At 38.0% G+C, this 21403-nt stretch overlaps 1 protein-coding gene across 1 annotated transcript in view; it reads left to right on the top strand.

The window, feature by feature from the left end:
• CD109 (CD109 molecule) overlaps nt 1-21403 on the top strand; it is a 79799-nt gene that overhangs the window by 41612 nt on the left and 16784 nt on the right. Inside the window, exons 15-27 of the mRNA XM_057418817.1 lie at nt 2237-2389; nt 3124-3198; nt 3623-3683; nt 4239-4374; nt 5134-5251; nt 7910-8023; nt 8233-8451; nt 10456-10600; nt 11388-11564; nt 16025-16106; nt 17416-17644; nt 18166-18331; nt 19440-19630. Of these exons, the coding sequence (XP_057274800.1) occupies nt 2237-2389; nt 3124-3198; nt 3623-3683; nt 4239-4374; nt 5134-5251; nt 7910-8023; nt 8233-8451; nt 10456-10600; nt 11388-11564; nt 16025-16106; nt 17416-17644; nt 18166-18331; nt 19440-19630 (1866 nt within the window). The remainder of the gene's footprint in view (nt 1-2236; nt 2390-3123; nt 3199-3622; nt 3684-4238; nt 4375-5133; nt 5252-7909; nt 8024-8232; nt 8452-10455; nt 10601-11387; nt 11565-16024; nt 16107-17415; nt 17645-18165; nt 18332-19439; nt 19631-21403) is intronic.

Below are 21403 nucleotides of genomic sequence, written 5' to 3'. Positions count from 1 at the left end.
AAGGCTCTTCATGGGTTCAGGTTCTTCCTCCCCCATGGAAACTTTAATGCTTCTAACCAGACATTGGTAGGGAGGCTGTTTGCCTTACTTCTGCATGAAAAATTTATCCATTCACTTCATGATTTATCCAAACTCAGGTTATGAGCATTGTTCTCACAAGATAAGGAAGTGTAAAGGCAGGATGGTGAGAGGACTGCAGACACACCTTTGTTGATTATGGCTATTATGTACCACTGTCTGAAGAATCTGAGCAAACAGAAAACAAGATAATTTAGTTGAAATTTGGGGTAGATGCAGGAAGGTATTGTTAATGTGGAAGGCATAACAATTTGGTTCAGTCTTCTGCAAACAAATTGAAAACTTTTCACTGATTGAAGTGTCCACAGATAAGATTACATTATGTTTTTAGCAATGAGGCAAAGTTTGATCTGATACCAGTTTGTTTAGATGTAGTTTTTGGATGAAAACCATAATCCTAGTGTATATACAGAGAGGATGAACAGTTGAGACAATAAATTGTGAGAATTTAATATTAACCTTACTGTATTTTCTATATTTCACTGGAGAAAAAATGTAAGATAAGGAAAGCTACTTTCTCAAAGGCTTTCAAATTTTGAGCTTTCTCCATTTTGCCATTTCAACACTAGCCCCTGAAATTAACTCAGGACTGTGGAAAGCTACTTTCTCTGTAATGCGTAGCCTTGCCAAGCATTTTATTTCTGCAAATGAGTTGGTAAAATCGAATATACAGAGCTGCAGTGCCACAGTTTACCTAGAAACAAACCATTTTTTCTGTGTGAATCAGTCTGATGACCATTTACAGTGAAGCGCACATGGAGCTAATCCCATTTATGTTGTCAACATTAATGTGTTTGCTGTTGGTCTGCGATTTTCATACTGAATGTGCTTGGAAGATACCGCTACACAGATTTATCAGAGGAAAGGTATGATGGGGCTGTAGATTCAGACATCTATAAATTCATGTATTTACATGTAGAGTCAGGATTTGGTTGCTTAAGCACAGACATCTAGTGTCTTCAAAGAGGCCACTGAGTATTCAAGGTGTCATCATGGGATGAATGGGCATTTCAAAGGTCCTATGGCGGACCTGTCCCTTTCTGGAATGGGAGCTGAGGGTCAGACAGTGTGCCGTGGGACATCCCAAGTGGTTCCAGATGTCTTGAGGTGACTGAGTCTCATCTCTGTATCTGAGTTAGGTGTCTGAACTCAGTTTACAGAAAATCAGTTGCCCCAAAAGAGAGTGTGGTTTTAAGCTACTCTTCCTGGACTCCTGAAGCCTGCTTCAGAAGGAAAAGTTATGTGTCATTTGGCAGCACCACTGGATATGTCTTGGATACCTTTGAACATCTCAAATGGCACTGTCAGTGTTTATGTAACTGAATCCCACCCACAGCCAGTATTGTCAGTGGAGCCGGTAGGACTGGTTTTTTTGACCACCACTTGGATTTTCTGCTTTATGGTGAGCCAAAGTGCTTTCTAGCCTCCATTATCTCTTTTAACTGTGTGATGGGAGCTTAAAAACTGAACTGAAACGTGGACAACTAAATGTAAGTAACTTAAGTGTGGAGTTGAATTCCACCTCAAGTGTTCGTAGTAGGGGTGTTTTGATGAAGGAAAATAGTAAAACTGTTTATTTCAAACAGAAATTCTGCACTGTCATCTGCTGTAGTGGCGATGAGGTGTATTAGAAATAATTTAAGTAGATCACTCTTCCTCTCTTCAGTACCCTGGGGAAGGCTGGAGCTGTATTATTCTGTTTCCTTCTTCATTACCCATGCACTTATTATTTATACCCTTTTCTGTATTGATTTCACTGTGGAACACTTGTAATCTTTGAAAGCTGAATAATCCTCCCCAAGTAACCTTTCCCTAAAGACATTACATGCAGTGTTGTGCATTGATAAACTGCAGATGTGTTTCTTTTACTGTCCTCAGCTGTAGAAACTGGTGTATCCTTGTGCCTGAAGAGATTGGTTCTTGTATTCTAAAAGCTGGTTGAAATGACAGTGGATCCTGATGCTGACTTCCCACCAGTCCAAGGAGCTGGTGTGTTAACAGAGCAGGAGAGCAAAATGAGTGCTGTAGTATTTTCTCAAAGGTCCTAGGAAAAGCAAATCCAGAGTCTTAATTATAGCAAATTAAGCTAAGAAAATGCTTAGTGGCTGTAAATATCAGTGTATAATTTAAACCAGTGCTGTTTTTTACCTTTTTCTAGATTAAAATCTCTTGGAGCAAGGATAAGGTCAAGCCATCTGAGAAAGTCTCCCTTAAAATCAGTACAACAGAACCAGGATCAGTAATTGGACTTGCAGTCGTTGATAAAAGTGCAAAGCTTCTAGGAGAAGCTAGTGACATAACAGAAGATTCTGTAAGTGAATGAGAGAAAAGGTTTCATTATTGTGTGTTTGAAAGATATATGTTTATGGAAAAGTTTCAGTTTATGTTCTGAACGAGTAATATTCTTTGGGCAGGATTTTTAGTAAGTATTTTTTTAGTTTTGCAAGTAGTTTAGCAACATAAGTGGAAAAGACAGTAAGGCATACAAAGTGATAACCCCAGCATTTCTAATTCCAACTAATATTTGATTGTTTTTATGTTGAGAAACTGGTCTGTTAACACTTGGCAGTTCCTTCATTCAGGAAAGAGAAAAAAGAAAAAACTCCTAATGGTTTGTTCTTTGTGCTCTTTAAAATTAGCAATATGAAATAAAGAAATAATTTTATTTTTTGAAGAATAAATTACTCATCTTTCTGAATTCCCTTTATTTGCAGAAGCTCTAGTGCATCAACAATTTGGGAGAGCTTGCAATATGCGTCATTTCTAAAGTGCTCAAATGACATGGCCTAAGTGCCATAGAATATCAGTGGGCTGTAGGCTCCTATTTTAGGCTTATATAGTATTGGTCACTCTTCCATTGATTACGAAACCTTTGCAGGCAAATCTGCTTCATCCTGTCACAGATTCTTTTCTGTTTACCAAGGAGAGCTAAGCAAGCTGATGCTTAAGGCATAGCTCTATGAATTAGCACCTACAACAGTGAAAGTTCTGAAAAATGTGAATTTGCATTCACTCTTTGGATGATTTTGGTTTTTTTTGTCTTAGGTGTTCCATGAGCTCAATTTATACAGCACAGTGCAATATTTCCCCCTGGTCAGAGGTTCTTTTGGTGTCTTTCAGGTACTTGTTAATTTTTCTATTTTAATTCTAAGCTGGGGTGTTTTACTGCTTAGTGATTTGCAAATCGCTGCTTAGAAGTAAATGCCCTTTTTGAAGTTTGAGATTGTAGACAATATACTGTTTTCATGGCTTATATGAGTTTTAAATTGAGAAATTTATCAATAATCTGAATGCAAAGAAATATGTTTATACTTTCATAAATACGGATTGCTTTGTGCTTGATATTGCCTTCCCTCTGAAAAGTTTTCAGGTATTAAATGCAATACTCAGATGATCTCAGTTTTCTCGGTTCCTTGCTTTAGTTCTGTAATTGCTTTATGACTTTATTTTCTTAAAAAGAAATAAAAAAAAAAAGGAAAATAGATAAGCACTGCTGATGTCCTGAATGTCCTGTATTGAGATATACTGTATAAATTTTATCCAGAAATGCAGCCTTTGGGTATCAACTGATGCAATTCTTGAGGAGGATAAGGAGCATTTTCTTTGTAAGTAATAAAAATAAATTAGCCAAATCTAATTTACTTAGTGGGGAAGGAGGTCTGTGGGTTAGAGCCCCTATTAGGTCTTCTTGCAGTACTGTGTACAGGCTGCATCCAGCCTTACAAACTATTACCATTTCCAAGGCTCAAGACATACAAAATGCATAGGACTACTATGTAAAAAACTTACTTTTTGCTGCTGTCCTGAGCACCACTACTCCTTCAAGGCCTGAGGGTGGACGGAGTTCTTGTTTGCAGTTCCAGCTGATACGTGCTGCAGTGGTTTGTCATGTGTAGGCATATTACACCAGTTCCATAAGCACTCCAGGAAGGTCAGGTAGAAATTTAAGCTTGTGTGAAACTTTTTTTATTAAACCCCCAAAAACCCAAGCAAGAAAAAATAAATAGTTCCTAATGTGATGGGAGTAGTGTTACCATGTGTAACAAAGGTATAGATTATAATCCAAACACTGTATTAATTTGACTTTTATTAATTCTACTAATTTGATTTTTGTTAAACCTAGATATTTGTAAGTAGGACAGTCATTTTTTGTTTTGTAGATGGTGGAATGATACCCATAGAGGATGGTTTCGGTGATGATATGCCAGTATCTAAAAATGGACCTCCTGATTTCAGCAATCTCTATGTGCGGACACATTTTCCAGAGACTTGGCTTTGGATCGACACTAAAACTAGGTATGAGCTTAGAAGCAAATGGAAACTGATTTACATTTCCCGTTGTTGTTTTGTAGTTTAGCGTTCTGCACTAGTGCTGAAGAGGATAGCTTTAAAATGTAGTATTACTTATATTCTGCTACCACCTAGAGGCCACAAGTGAGATTGGAGACCCACCGCATGGGGTGTTTCACAACTGCACAAAATAGGACAGTGCCTGACTGAGGGCCTTGTAGTTTCAGTAGAAACTAAATAAAAGCCCTGGCGACAAAAGAAACTCTCATCCCTTTACAGATGGGGAGATAACAGATAGAGAGACCCAGTCTTTTTCTCTACAGTACATGAGAAGATGGTGATTAGCCCAGAAAGGGAAACCTGTTCCTGTCTGCACCTAATTCAGTCAGCAGTTCAAACTGTCAAATGATGGTGAAATCTGACCTGTGTTGTGCAGCACAAGTTTCATATTCTTTCACAGTTGAGATGTTCAGGAAGAAACCTTCATCTGGGATTGTTTTAAAGGAAAAAGTAAAAATTGATTACATGTAATGTGATTAAATGTAATTACCTTCAATACATGTAATTTAAAATAGTTTAATTTTTTTAAATCATTTTGATTCCATCACATTTTTTTTTAAATAATTAGGAAAAGAAGAACAGTTAATCAGCAGCTTTTCCTGCCAAGAGTTTGGACTTAATTTTTGATGCATTTTAAACATTTGTGTTCACTTACTGGTGTCTGTAAATGGATGCTTTTGAAAGTCTCTACCCTTTTGCCATCAGATCAGACACGGACACCACAATGGAAGTCACTGTACCTGATACCATCACATCCTGGGTAGCCAGTGCTTTTGTGATGTCTGAAAACAGCGGGCTTGGAGTGACAACTGCTCCTGTGGAGGTACCTTAGCACTAGACAATTCTCCTTTAAATGCTGGTAACACTGTAGGTTATTACTGGATGCTCTATTTTAGTTCGAACAGCAGCTATCTCCTTATACTTAGTAAAGCGACTGAGAAGCCATGTGTATTCAAACTGTAAAGAAAACATTATGACTGAAGACATAGGTGATACTGTATCTGCCTCCCCTTCCTGCTCATGTAAATTTCTCAGACGCACAGATGCTTGTGTGCCCGTTTGTGTTGGAGCAGTTGTTTTATTAGAGCACTCTCAGGATATGCCATTTTCATACTTAGAAGCAGAGATTGACTGTCTGAGGATAGTGTGTTTCCATGTTTTCTTGGCTCTGCCAAGAGGGCTTTCCATGAGTTGATAGTACATGCAGGGACGTTTGTACAGACTAGCTGGGAGGAGGTGGCTGGGATGGGAGAGGCTGGAAGGATCATGCCATTGTGCTGCTCTGCTAACACTTACCCAGGAGGGAGGATGGGAGGATTCTGCTCTTGCTTTAATTTATCTGTCAAAACCAGTCTTGGACTAAACACAGGTGTTACTTTTTGGGTGACTTAGCTTGAGGAGCACAATGGACACTGAGAGCCAGTGGTGGGATGAGATGCTTCTTGCTGCCAAGTTCCTGTCTTCTGAGGCTCTTGTGTTTCCAGGTGTTCAAGGAGTTTAGTGATTTAAGCTAAATTCATCCCTTCTCAGCACTAACATCAGGTTAGATCTCTAACCTGAGATTCCCCACATACACCTGCAGTTGTCCTAGGATCACTCTATATTTATGGAAACAGCTACTTAGAGTTATTTAGCCTGTTTAAAATAGGAATTACTTATGAAAGTGTCATTTAGCTAGTATTTTACGTATGTTGCGTGATCATCTGAAGGTAGTTATATCCTTCTATTCATTATGTAAAGACCTAGAGAAACTATATTTCTGAGACAACTCCACTTCAGTGCCTAATGTTAGAGAGGTTGAAACTGCACTACTGGGTCATAGATTACCAGCTTCATGCCAGGACTAGTGCAGGCATAGACTGGAGACAGGCATTTACCCATTTCAGTTCTATTCCCCTCAAATTCTTGGGGAGAGGCAACTTTTGGGATCCAAACTGAGATCTAGGTACAGATTTCATAGTTGACTGTTACACCAGACACAGAACATACGCTTTGAACATCCTGATCGTAACTTCACCACAGAATTTGGAGCCTGACCTGGATTTTGCAGCTAAGGCTCCTTTGAGACTGGAATCATGATTCTCATTTCTTTCACTCGGCTTGGCAGAGATGGGAGAGAAAGAGGAATAGTTTTATGATTCAAACAGTATGAAAATATATCCTTGGCATCTCATCCTCAAACTTGAGAAGACTGAAAGTAGAACAGATGTTGAGATTTTAAACTATAATCACACACATGCACTGTTCAGTAATTCACCCACATTGGGATGTTTAGATTGAGCTTGTAGTTCCATATGGCTGAAACATGTTAATCAGTACCATACAGAGAAGCAAACAAAAGAAATGCATGAAAACTGCAACAGGGAAATAAACAAGTGACATCCGTGTGCTTAATATAGTTTACTGCTTGGCATCTTGTTTTTATTAGACTTCTACTACACAGTGTGTCAATAATTTTGCTCTATCATATTTTGTTGTAATATACAGGAATATTCCTGAGTGTAAAACTTTAGGATTGCAAGAGTGTTAAAGATAAGCAAAACAAAAAAAAAAGACAAAGAAAATAGCTACATAGGGAAAATCTCAACTAAGAAGTAGCCAAAAATTTTCCATCAGAATTTCTCTTATGTCTGATATCTAAAGAAGTTTTTGACACTGAAAGCTTTAGCAAACTACTTTTCAAAGCTTTAAAAAGAAAACATTGGACTATTTGCCAGCTAGAAAGAAAGCTGAGGGTTTCTGGATCTGAAACTCAAAACACTTGGAAGAATTCTTTTAATGAAAACCAACCATTTTTAGTTGACATTTCAGTAATAAAGGATATTATGCTTCAGCCATTCGTATTTTATAGATGTTCATAAACAGTGAAATTCTGATACCATTGAGCTTGATGAGAGCTTACCACTGGCTTCTTAGAGCCAAGACTTAATCCAAAAATCTCTGTTCACAGATAAAAGTAACTGATTTCTGATATGTTCCTGCAGTTTTAATTAAGAAGAGATGTATTTTTAGAAATACAACTAAAGAGCTTATACCAAAATTAGTTTTACAAAATAACACATAATTCTGAAGTGTCGGTGAATTACAGAATTTAGACGAGTTAGTGATTTTGTATTCCAGCATGTATATTGACATGGAGATAGGGCAGCTGACAGGTTCTTGATCATCCATTACTTTAGCAGACAAAACAGTTCACAGTTAACCTTAATGTGGTCTCAGGACAGATCACAGCTTCCAGTTTTGCCAGATGATAGGCTTTTGGTCCTAGCAGCTCTCACCTGAATGGCACCCACAAAGGTTCAAATGACCACAGGCATCTTTGTCTTGTGCTTGAGCTCTGCAGCAATACATTTTCTTAACTGTAGCATACAAGCAAACATGTTCTGTCATCTGAATTTTAAAGTGATCAGAAGACAAGTTGTGTAGTCATTTTCTTTCTAGTATCTGATTGTAGGGGTTCACTGCTGATTTTGTTTTGCAGCTAGAAGCTTTTCAACCGTTCTTCATTTTCCTGAACCTTCCATACTCTGTCATCAGAGGAGAGCAGTTCATTTTGGAAGTGAACATCTTTAATTATTTAAAAGAGGAAGCTGAGGTAAAATAACTGTCTTTTTGTACTTGAATATTACTAAACACTGCAGGGTTTTCATCACTGGCGGAGACCATGTCTTTCTTTTGTGAGATGATATTTTCATCAGTGTGCAGGCCATAAAACTATTTCTCTATACACAAAAAAAGTTAGCAGCTTATGAAAGCAGTTTTTAAAAATTAATGCTTTGTATTGCAAATGTTGTGTATTTACAGGTTACTGTGATCCTGGATATGAATGATGCTTTTGAAATCATTCTAACATCCAATGAAATAAATGCAACTGAAAATCAACAGTCTGTGTCTGTACCAAGTGAAGATGGGAAAACTGTTCAATTCCCAATCAAACCAAAACAGCTGGGAGAGATTCCCATCAAAGTGACAGCAATATCATCTGCTGCTTCTGATGCTATCATCCAGAAAGTTTTAGTAAAGGTAAACAGTCTGCAGCTTGGCTTGTTCTTGAAATAAATTGTTTCCTAAAATAGACAACAGAGTGCAGCAAAAAGGCTGCACTTGTTTACCTTTACTTGTCTGCACTTTACTTGTCTGCCTCTTGCTCTTTAAGGTTGGTTTCAGGTCAGGTGGCTCTAAGTAGAAAACATTACTTTTTAAATAATTTCTCCTTTAAAATTCTTTAGATCCCCTTCCACAAATGAACACATAGACCAGTTCTACAGCAGAGTGTGTGTCAAATGCTTCTGAAAGCAAGGTGAAACTTACTTGTGCATCAGAGAACTCCTGGTACTACAGCTAGCTTAATAATCTGTGGAGAGCGAACCAGATAACTGTGTTGTAGATAAGTGCAAACAATTTTTCCATATACCTGGCTTTAGTTCAAAGCCTATTTTATATGAACGTTCTTTTATTTTGCTGTTGATGAAAATTTAGTCCCCAGATGTTCTAATAAAGCAGAAACTGGTAAGACTTGCCTAACTTTAGACATCTGATTCATGTTAGACTCTATTTCAGTGGAAGGTGGTAAATATTTGTACATCTCATCCTTAAAACAAATGCTTAAGGCCATAGAATTGGAGAATGATCAGGGTTGAAAGGAAGTAGACCAACCTTCCTGCTCATGGCAGGATCAGCTACAGCAGGAATCTTAGAACTCCGCACAGTCAGGTTTTTAATGTTCCCAAGAAGAGGGCCTTCACAGCATCCCTGGGCACCTTTTTGTTTCAACATCCTCACAGTCAAAAAAGTATCCTTTTATTTGGGTGCATTGCCTTCTATTCTGCTTCTGGGCACCACAGGGAGGAGCCTAGCTCCGTCTTTTTTGCACCCTTCCTTCAGGTATTTATACACATTGATGGTATTCCCCTGAGCCTTCTCTTCTCCAGGCTGAACAGGGACAGCTCTTGCAGCCTCTCCTTAGACCACTTACAACCACTAAGCTGCAGGGTTGTGAGCTGTTTTCAGGTGGAGCCACTTACTGCCCTTTCTGTTGAAGTTCAGTTGTTGTGTGAAGTGAATAAAAGCCTGTTATACTAGGAAAGAAACCCATTTATTTTCCCTGTCTCAAGGACAGTTTTTCTCAAGGAAACATTGTAGAATCATAGACTGGTTTTGGTTGGAAAGGACCTGAAAGACCATCTAGTTCCAACCCTCCTGCCGTGGGCATGGACACCTTCCACTAGACCTGGTTGCTAAACCTGGCCTTGAACACTTCCAGGGATGGGGCAGCCACAACTTCTCCAGGAAACCTGTTCCAGTGTGTCACCACCCTCACAGTGAAAAATTTTTTCCTATCAAATCTAAGCCTACCCTATTTCAGTTTAAAGCCATTCCTCTTTGTCCTGTCGCTATATGCCCTTGTAAGAAGTCCATCTCCAAATTTCTTATCACCCCCCTTTAGGTACTGGAACCTGCTCTCAGTTCTCCCCTGCGCCTTCTGTTCTCCAGGCTTAACAAGCTCAAATCTCTCAGCCTGTCTTCACAGGAGAGGTGCTCCATTCCTCTGATCATCTTTGTGACCCTCCTCTGCACTTGCTTGAGCAGGTCCACATCCTTCTTATGCTGGGGAACCCAGACCTGAAAGCAGTACTCTAGGATTTTGCATGCATGAGGAAATGAAACCTTTCTGGTCATGTACCTTACTTCAGTTTTAAGTCCTCCTTTTGTGTAACAGCCTGTAGAATTGCAAACAGCATGAAAGGTACCACCTCCAGCCTTGACATGTGCTTGGCCACGGAGCCAAGCATGGAGCTCTCTGGAATCAGAGATGCCGTCATTGATTTTGCAGGTGCATTTTTGTCATTGACACGTGGTCTTGAGAAGCAAATAGTGCAGGTAGGTCTTTAATTGGGCAGGCCAATAGCTTAGGTTCTGGATGTGTTAGTAAGCAGCACAAAATACCTGACATTGTTTTTAGATCCTTCAGTGCGGTAAGCACCCAACTCCTATCCTAATACAATGATCTTGTCTTTATTTTAATAGGCTGAAGGATTGGAACAGACGTATTCTCAGACAGTCCTTTTGGATTTGACTGGGAATAAGCCACGATCAGTGTCAAAAACTTTGGATTTCACTTTTCCTTCTGATGTTGTAAGTGGCAGTGAGAGAGTGCAGGTCACTGCTGTTGGTAAGGATTACCTTATTCCTTTTCCATCTTTATTATTTACTGGTCAGCTATATTTTTTTAATAGTTTTTTGCCCACTAGGCTTTTGTTGAACCCAGTTTCTAATGTGTATGTTCATAATCCAGCTGCTGTCATCTTCTGCATTGCAGGTGTAGGTGGTCTTTAAAGAACAGAGCAGTTGCTAGTAGTAACTAGAAGTAATAAACTCTGTCAAGTATAGCAGAAAGGGTGGTGTCTAATAACCTGAGCTATCCTTGCAGGATTTGCTAGAGCTTCCAGGGACCCTTGCAAGATTTTGCCCAGAAAGGCTGTTGCTTTATAGGTTTTTAGGGAACTACATTTATTTTTATTTAAGTGATATTAATAGGCTGAATCATTAATTAAAAATAATTTAACATCATGCATTAGACTAAGAATAGGAAGACCTTATGGATGGAGTGTGTTATTTCTTTATTTAATTTACAATATTATGGTATTGCTATCCATTTTCAGAGTTACAGAGGGAGTCAGAGTTCAATAAGGAAGGTCCTGCAAAGCTTGCTAGTATCCTTTTTTAGTTCTGCTTGTCTTAATGGTGGCTGTTTGAAATTACCCCATAGTTGGAATGTAAGTAGGCACAAAGCAGATCAGAAGATGAAGTATGTTTTCTACCTGTTTAGTGGTGTTTAGTACAAAAGTTCTTAATGTTGCATATTTTCTTCCAGTTTAGATGTTACCACCCTTTATGTGTGAGGTATGCATTTATTTGCAATAAGCTTTAATTTATTTTAATGACATTTTATATTTCAGGTGATTTACTTGGGCCTTCTATCAACGGTTTGTCGTCATTGATTAAGATGCCTTATGGCTGTGGTGAACAGAATATGATCAATTTTGCTCCAAATGTTTATGTTTTGCAATACCTGACTAAAACCAGGCAGCTGAGAGAGGATATTAAATCAAAAGCTGTATCATTTATGAGAAAAGGTCTGTATGCTTAAAAGACAGGTGTTAGATTTTTAAGAATTTTCACTAGTAAAAAGATATCTGTGACTCTGTATTTGGTATTTGAAATACTGCTCTATTGGTGTCATGAGAACTAGAAGAAAAGCCCATCTTCTCTTTATTTTCCTTTTCTGAGCTGACAGAGCAAATGGTTTTGTTTAGAAAGACAAGTCTGCTCAGAAAAAAACACATTGTTTTTATATAGTTACTTTTTTTCAGAGGAAAAATGTATTCTAGAAGCTTTTGGAGCAAGTCCAGAGGAGGGCCATGAGGATGATCAGGGGGCTGGAGCACCTTCCATATAAAGATAAGCTGAGAAACTTGGGGCTGTTCAGCCCGGAGAAGGCGGCATGGAGACCTCATAGCAGCCTTCCAGTATCTGAAGGAGGATTACAAGAATGTCAGGGAGGGACTCTTCATCAGGGACTGTAGTGATAGGACAAGTAATGGGTTTAAACTTAAGCAGGGGAATTTCAGGTTAGATACAAGGAAGACATTCTTTACTGTGAGGGTGGTGAGGCACTGGAATGGGTTGCCTAATGAAGTTGTAAATTCTCCATCCCTGGCCCATGTTCAAGGCCAGGTTGAGCAGAGCCTTAAGGGGGTGACATAGTCTAATGTGAGGTGGTCCTGCCCGTGGCAGAGGATTTGGAACTAGATGATCTTAAGGTCCTGTCCAACCATAACTATTCTATGATTCTAAGGTAATTCATATGGATTTTCTAGGTGGTTGTTTCTTCTCCTTTTAAAAAAACGTGTGAGCAAACAATTCTTGAGGCACAGAGGTTGAAAATTAGTGGGCAGAGTGAACCATATTTATCCTATGTACGTATCTGTCTTCAGTGACACCAACCTATCCTGCCGTGTCCTTGCAGAGACCAAGGCGTGTTGGTTGTTCTTGTGGCTGGCTTTTGCCCACCCAAGTTTTAGATTTGGTCAGAAGTAAACTCAGTGTTGGAAATCAAAAGTTGGAAAATTTTAGTTGGAAATTGTTGAATATTTTAATTGTGAAATACTGCAGGGCATCACAGAGTGTGGAGAATATAGTTAAACTATGCTTCTCTGTGCCTTTTGGATCAGTGTCTTAACTCCAGTATATCACTCTCCCATTGTCATTCTGCATGCCAAGAGCTGGGTTCATAGAGAGAGACCATCATGTGAGCTACACCCCTACTAAGCCACTATGATGACATTTTTAAATGTTGTCTACTCCCTTTAAGTCTTTGGCTTTTTTTATGTTTATTTTTTAAGTTGTTGACATTTGCCTTGGAAAAGACACAGCTCAAAAATAAATTTTCCTTTCATCAAGATCCCAATTTTCTGTCAAAAGCAGTTAAATGATTTTTTTAAACCTTTCCTACTACATGCTCTAGTTGAAAATTAAGGTGTTGGGGAAAAGATGTGCTATGTAAAAAGCTACTCTGAAGTTTGTAAGCAATCTACCTCTTTGAAGCCTGAGTTTTGTTACCATAAAATTATGAAGTTTTCCAGTAACATATTTATTAGTTATTTCAAATCAACTGAAAAGTCTAGGATTAAATATCACTTATATACAAAGCATCATGTTACTTAACTTGTTCCTGAGGCCTTGAATTTAGGTGCATGCTTTTAACACTGTTAGACAAAACAGTAAGTACGCTGACATATTTGTAATCTGAAGAGACACAGTCTAAAAAATACTGGTTGTTTTTTAGTTTTTTGTAACAATTTTATTTTTTGCACTGATTTTTTTAAAAAGTTGAACTTTATCTGTAGTTTGAGATGTAACTTTTATAAGCTCTGTTTTTGAAAGGATTGTCATGAAGTTCAATCTAAAACAGACTTTATTTCACCTGTTAGAATTCAGTAAATATTTGAAAAAGGGACCTCAGAATGTGAAGTAAATATAATTAGTTTTAAGGCTAAATGCTTGTGAGAAGAAGGGATCATACAGGTAGCAGAGACTGCTGTATGTTCTTTTATCAGTTTTTATTTGCTTAGAACAAAGGCAAAGCAAAAGAAAAGTTGCCTTTAAAAAAAAACAAACAACCCTTCAGTTGTGAGAATGACAGATCCTGTCTTGAAATCACTTCTTTAGAAATAAAAAAAATCCTGGTCAGCCTGAAAACTTTGGTGCTAGACCTGAAGCAAACAATGAATTTGAGCAGTATTTCCAAGCTATTTGAAATTTGAGACCCTCTAGTCTTTCACGTATTTCTGAAGTCCTTTCCATCCTGATGCACTCCTCTTTCAGCCTTGTTCAGCAAGCCTCCTACATCTCTTGGGTTCCAGCCAGTCCTCCGGGACTACTAGTGTACATCTTCATAATAGGATCCTTCTTTTCCTTGCCTTTCCACTTGTATGTGTTGACATTTGAAGTATCATTTTTCATATCTGATTGAGTGCCCACTGGAACAAACACAGTAGTTCACAGCCCCCAGATCTCGTTTCCAGCATTTCTACAGACTCCCCTGTGGCAGATGCATGTGCACTTCTGTGAGACTGCAGTGGGGCTGGGGTTAAGAAAAAAACAACCATACTGTAGGAAATAGCTGAATGATCACTCCATTCTTCCTCTGGTTCTGCTCATCTTTCTTATGCCTCCCAATCTTAATAAATTATGAGATAATTTTTTCCCTATGTAAGGGCCACTCAGCAGTCTTTGTTAAGCAGGCTGCTGGTCTTTGTTCAGTGCTTTTACACTACCAAAGGGGTGGTGATAATAATACTTATTGCTATGTATTGCCCCTTCTGCTAAGAAGCAGAAAAAGCTCAGTTTCCAGGCCTTGCAGTCATATATCTTTGAAGAGGAAGCAATCTATTTGTATATATACATATATTCATGTTCCTCAGAGCACATTATTTTGAGGCTTAAATTTGACAGTGACTTTTGTTTTCCTTGGTGGTGCCACTCATTCCTTCTTTATTCTTCCCACTCAAGAGTGCTTGATTCCTCAAGATCATTAACTGAGATGCCAGATTTGTCTGTACAGGAAAGATTCACCAGTTTTAATCATGTAATCAATAACTGTCATGATAAATATGCTGTAAGAAGCCTATACTTAAGTGGAAATTTTAATTTCAAACTCTTCTAAAGAGACGAAAACTAAACCTGATGCTACTGGGTTAAGAGTTCTTATGGGAAGGTGCACTGCTATACTGTAGCAGTTCATATTTGTATCTTTATATCTCTTCTGCTTAGATTCTGACTAGGGTTTCATCTTACATTATACCTTAGATTGGGGGATCAGACCATTTGTTCCTCAGTAATTAAGGCTGTGGTTCACTCACTATGTAGCTATATACAGGATAGTATGTAAGCAGGTGATTAATTCTTTATCAGTAAAAACAAGGAACATTTTGCAGGGGAACACTTGTATGGACCTCACGGAACATATTTCTAAATTTCTTAATTTGTGTAGGACTTAATGATTGCCTACAGGTTTTCTTCCTGCCTGGCTGATTCAGTATTGTGTCTTTATCTGTCAGGTGTTAAATTAATGAGTATACTTTCTTAATTATAACAGCCAAAATAGCCAAGGAAAAAGACAAGGTAGAGGGAAAGAAGAAAAGATGTCTTCTGAAATGGTATAAATAGATACGATTATTGTTATGGCTAAACAAATGGCAAGCAAAACATAAGGGAAGGAAGATTTTAGATTTTAGGAACTACAGGGAGTAGCATGTTGTAGGAAACTTTTAATTTCTAACATTAATGAACATTGGTTCTGCACTGAAGTCAACTATTAAGGATGCTGCTCGTGGTTGTGAGCTGCTAGTGAGCCCTTGGGGCACTTTTATTATAGACATTCAGCAGTCAGGAAAAAGCTGCGCTTGTTCTGCATACTGAAGAATCTTTGCATGCATTTTAAATGGATCTGTCTCAGGATTTCAGGATATTCAGGTCTTTTGATATTTTTCACTTGCTTCAGAGTAACCTCTTTCAGCACGCCTGTTCGAATAACAAGTGCTTTGATTTGGGAAAAGCAAGCTGCTGAAAGAGTCTGGTTTTGAGCAGCATTTGTAGCTTTGCTGTACACTTTGCCCTTCCAGTTGGAAAATACTTCATTTTTGCTTGTCCTTCCTTCTGCTGGAAAGATAGAGTAGTTCTGTATGTGCACAGCTCCAGCTCCCCAAACTGATGAAGCACTGAACTATATCTGCTACTCTGTTCTCTGCTCTTTGCTGCTGTGCTCCTCGAGCCATTGAGTACTGTTGTGAGCGTGAGCAGGAGCTGCTGGTTCTGCTTTTGTAAATGGATTCTTCATGTTACTGCTCTCCCTTTCTCATCATCTTCTGTGTGGTTTTGTGTGTTCCTACATATTTGGGAGACTTTTTATTAAACACTATGTCAGGTTCTTCTCAACCTTAGAAAGTGCCTTCCTTCTCATCAGCAGACAGTTTGTGCCAAAACCCACATGAGAGGAAAGTTTCCAATACCTGTCTCTGCTTTTCCACTTCAGGCTACCAGAGAGAGCTGCTTTTCCAGAGAGATGATGGCTCTTTTAGTGCCTTTGGAAATGACGATCCCTCTGGGAGCACATGGTAAGTAGTTCTGCCAGATTCAATATGGAATTTAAGTATTTTAGATACTTTCCCCACGACTAAAAATTTTTTGAGAAGCTGGTAAAAATTTCCGTCTGTATTAGCCTTCTGCCTGGTTTTCATTAGTCATTCATTATGATTCTAAGGTCATTCTGCTGGATAACATGCTGTCAAAGCTATTATTAGGGCAAGGCTCTTTAATTTTGCAGAAGATGAATGGTGCATTATTTCATCCAGAGAAATAGCTTGGTCTGAAAGTTTTTCTGTTGCTTTCCTCAAAGGAATGAAGAATAATAATTAAATGAGTTGTTCTTCCAGTTGACTAGAACTATTTAGGGCTATGTGACCATTATTGCTTCAGATTTCAGTTTTCTCCGTACTGGAGACTAAAGAATGACTGAGGCATTTCCTAGGGGTTGAACAGAGTTACTAGTGCTAAAAATTTGCCCTACTTACCTTTCTCATACCTCCTTTTTTTAGACTGTAGATAGAGGTGAAAAAGCCTTTTTTTAGTGCTGAATTTCATGCCGAGAAGCATTGTGAGCATAGTACTGGAAACAAGATAGATAACAGATACAAGTTCTAGCACTTCATTCAGCTAACCCAAGTTCAGTTAGTTTAAATATACTTGTGTATATCAGTACACACTGCTGACTTTAAAGAGAACCATCCCCGTGACTGTGCCACTGATTGAGGCATTCCTTCTGGAGTCACTGAGCATCTTTCATTGACATCAGCAAGATGTGCCTTTGACCCAGTGGATTGGAAAATGAGTATAATTTATCTGACCTGGCAACTCTGGTACTTCAGTAGTGCAGTGACAGGTTACATGAATGTATATTTGGCAAAGAAGAGAGTCAAAGGAGAATTTGGGATTATTAGTAAAACAACAAAGGTTGTTTCAATGATATAATTACAGGGAAAACGGTGGTAATTAACATCATACTCATAACTGCATTACTTTGTAAATTATGATTTTTGCCATTTTTGCCCAGCAGTAGAAGGCAGGAGAGCAGCATTTGAGTAAAGATGTACATGTGCTGGCAGACTTGGAGTCTATATCTGTATTTATTTTTGAAACATAACAGATGCAAAAAGAGGTGATCTTTAGAAACAAGGACATAGTTTCATTTTTTTGTGGATTAAACTTAGTGTACTTGCTGGTCTAGGTGAGGCATGTATTTTCCTCTGTGCTTGGGAGGTGTGTGGAGAGCGCCTTATGCATCACAGTATTCACACATCATCTTAAACAGAAGAAGCTGTTAATATGTCACTAATTTTGTTGTATCTGATTAACTTTCCCCCCAAGGTTATCAGCTTTTGTATTAAGATGTTTCCTTCAAGCTCGTCCATTCATAGATATTGACCAAGATGTACTCATGGATACGGCTAAATGGATCATTCGGCATCAGAAGTTAAATGGAGAGTTTCGTGAGCCTGGGAAGGTGTTACACAGTGATCTTCAAGGAGGCACCAATAATCCAGTCACTCTCACAGCTTATATCATGTCGTCCCTCCTGGGATTCCCAGATAAACAGGTATTGGAATTCATAAACAGAATTTACAATTACTGGAACACTTCATAAATAGCCGTAGTACCTGGCAAACAGTAGTTCAAGGAAATTGAAGGACATCTGATCAGAGACAAAATTTAAACTGATTTTGTTAAACTTCCTGTAGCTACCTGAGACAATACAAAGTTGTGCTGTTGGCTTTTCAATTTTATGTGCCTTTGAAAAAACTGAAGGCAGTTGCTTTTAGTAAGAATATTGTTATGGCTTTAGTCCAAGAACTTGCAAAGAAATTTATGGAGGGAGCTATCCTTAGAGATGTTAGGTCATTCCAGTTGATTTTACTGCGATTCCTCACGTTCATAGAAGACAGTGCCAGATCAAAAGGCTTGCCTTTGAGGTGCATGTCTGTGACTCTGAAAGAGATTTTCAGTATTTTTGGGTTGTTGTTTGGCAATAGTAATTTTTCTGTACAAGTTTTTCTTTTAAATTTTAATGTTTCAATAAATCACTTGCTGTACAATCTTCAATATAATCTTCATTTGCAGCATGCTTATGTCATCAAGAGTGCTACAAACTTTCTGGAAGATAAATTAGAAGAAGGCATTTCAGATAATTACACTTTGGCACTTGTGACATATGCATTGTCCTGGGCAAAAAGTATAAAAGCAAAGGAGGCACTGAATATACTGAACCAGAGAGCCGAAGACCAAGGTACTGCACAACTATCTTATACAGTTGTATAGATGGACTTTTGTCAAATTTAAACATACTTATTATATATCTGCAGTTGCATATGGAATTAGACATGAAGAGAATCATTATTCCGAATTCAAATCTGTTTTGAGTATGGTATAGAGAATAAACTAAGAACTTCCAAGACAGTTTTAATGAAAAGCGTCCAAAATAGAATGACAATTCAGAACAAAGCTAGGTCTTTCAGTCTCAATTACCATGTTCCTGATGGGGAATACCATGATGCTGCTGAAAAACATGACTTGTCAGTTCTCCCATGCTATTACATACACTAGTAAGATCAGGCTGGTTAAAGAGAGATGGATGAGGTTGGCTATTTCAGACTGGTTTCAATTAGGAGGGTGTTGGGTGGCAATTAGTTAAAATCAGTACCGAAGAGTTGAGGGATTTTCTGTAAGACAGTGTTGAGGTCTGTTGCATTTTCTCGAGGAGCCCATCATCTCATTATGTTTAACCTCTTCCGAGTTTGGCATGACTGAATTTTATTCTTTGTTTTAGGGCAGGAACAAACCACATGGATGTAAGCAGTTGAAGTTTGGGGCTCAAAATAGTAACTATCCTCCTGAAAAATCTTGAGGAATTAATGTTGTAACCTAGTAACAGAGCCTCTGTCCTTCTGTGTTTACTGGGTTAGGACTTTCTTATGGTCACTTTTGGGAAGGGAGAAAATTGCTGTTTTAGAAGGCTTTAGTCAAGGAAGAGGCTGTTTAGCAGCTGTGCTGCATGAGATGCCTTCTCCAGTCCTGAAGAGAAAGGAGTAGGACAGTCTTTTCACAAAATGGCCTTTTCACAAAGGCTCCTTTATGTGAGCACTTTGAGCTGACAATAAAAGGAGCAATGTGAAGTTCACTGAAATCAATGGGAGTGATTATTTGGACTCTAACCTTTTTGTATCTAGATGCAGCCACTGCTGAGGAAGTGCTGAAGTCAGTCATTTATGTGACACAAGCCTAAACATTAACACAATTTTAAAAAACCTGGATAGGTACCATAAATAAGCATTAATTAAGTCTTTCTGAGAAGTCCAAAGATGTCATTCTGAGGTTATTATTGGTTCCTTCTGCAGGAGAATTTCGTTTCTGGATAACACCTGCTTCTGAAATTTCTGATTCATGGCAGCCACGGTCCATCGATATTGAACTTGCAGCATATGCTCTGCTATCGCACTTTCATCAAGACAGATTAGCAGAGGGTATCCCTATTATGAAATGGTTAAGTCAGCAAAGAAATCACCTTGGGGGATTTTCATCTACTCAGGTAATATCTTGTCTCAAGGGGCTTTGTTATACTTTCTAAATGAGCATTGTGTATTTAAAAAAAAAAAATTAAAAAGGGAACTTTTTTTATTTTTACATAAAAATTACTGGATTTTGTTTTGCTATAATAACCTTGGCTGTGTGCAGGCTTGCCTTCTTTGTGATATTGGCATCTTAAACCTGGACTACCAGTTTTACTATTTTAGCAAGTGTAATAAAAAACAGAATTAGAGGGTCACCTTGATTGTATAAAGTAATAATAACAAAATGTCTTAAATGAAGAAAGTGATGCCCATGGAAAAAGAATAAATCAGATTTTTCCAAGTATCTGTGCTTGCTTTCTTTCCAAGGAGAGAAACCTCTTTCTATTCTTTCCATATGTGGGTCCTCAAACTTCTGAAACTAAGATAAGAAATGGGAGTAGGTTTTAGAGAAATGTCCTAACCTAGAGCCTCTGTTGGCAGTTTGTCTTAATAATGTACTTTGTCCTCATTATTGCATAAATTTTTGATGGGCCATGAAATTTGGAATATCTTCATTATCTCCGGGAGGTTTCCATGTTATTGAAACCACATCTTGTACTCTGTGCTGGCATCCAGAAAGTCTATATAGTAATTTGGATTGCATTAGCTTAAACTAGCTTTTAAATTAATTGCAAATGCTGGTCACAGTAAAATGTCATATTTCCTCATACTGCTTGGTACCAAGCTGTACAGGCTATCCTTCATTATTTTCCAGTGTTTGTTGGTATTGATCTGAGAGAAATTAGTTCTACTAAATAAAATGCAGCAACCAGCCTAGTTCCCCTGCGTTTCTCATATTTTCATAATATGTTGATTCTTGCTTATTATTTGAAGAGGCTGATTGAAGCACTATATGAGTTTAAAAAGCTTTTCTCTATTCTCTAGAAACCATTTTTACTTGAAAGTTTGAAAATCCATCAGTGTACCATTTACTCCTGAGTGTGAAGTTAAGAAATGAACTTAATCCGTTTGTTCTTCCATAGTCTAAACTGTTTTGATTTCAAAATTACTACAGTGACTCTTAGGATGGCATTTTTATTTTATGGAAACAACCCCATACTTTCTGCTAACTTCTGAGATTACATTAAAAAAAAACATTGGGAGTGTTTTCTTCCATGAATTTATTACATTAGAAACGTAATGTATTGTTAATAAAGAGGAAAGTAATCAGTTGCATGTGTGATGTTTTGTAAGTTAGGGTGTCATAACTCACTGCAATTTGTATATGTGGTGTAGCTTATTATGAATTTGCAATCAGTATAATTTGCTTTATAATGCTTTTAATGTTTGGGCATAAAATGTGGATATTTATTATTTACAGGAATACAAGTTGTACAAAAAATAGTGTATATATGAAAGCAGATTTAAAACATAGGGAAGAGTAGCAAGATCTACGAAGTCTGTGTTGCTGGGCAAGAGAGGCCTATGACTATGGGTTGAGACCATATTCTGTAACTTTTCAGGCTTTGTATTGGACACAGCATTGTCATGCTGACCTGTGCAACTCATGTTTCAGCTGTGAATGTTTCTTGGTGAAAAGCCATCGGCTTTCGAGCATGGCAAGGGGATCATTTATCTTCTCTGTAGGTGGTTCTTTGCCCTTTCGATTTTCACCTGTGTTTCTGAGAGTCATTTCAGCCTAGGATGTGGAAGAGCTCTGAAGTTACCTTCAGCAACAGCAGATAGCTTTTCTAGACATCTTGAACTCTTTCTGAATTCAGGGCGAGAAATATAAATGTGAGAAATGTAAG

The sequence above is a fragment of the Pezoporus wallicus genome, unplaced genomic scaffold (assembly GCF_028554395.1).
Source record: "Pezoporus wallicus isolate ANWC-B61680 ecotype Strahan unplaced genomic scaffold, APGP_CSIRO_Pwel_v1 contig_4901, whole genome shotgun sequence".
Lineage (NCBI taxonomy): Eukaryota > Metazoa > Chordata > Aves > Psittaciformes > Psittacidae > Pezoporus > Pezoporus wallicus.
Note: the sequence above shows the minus strand (reverse complement) of the source record. Positions and strands in the feature narration are given on the sequence as shown.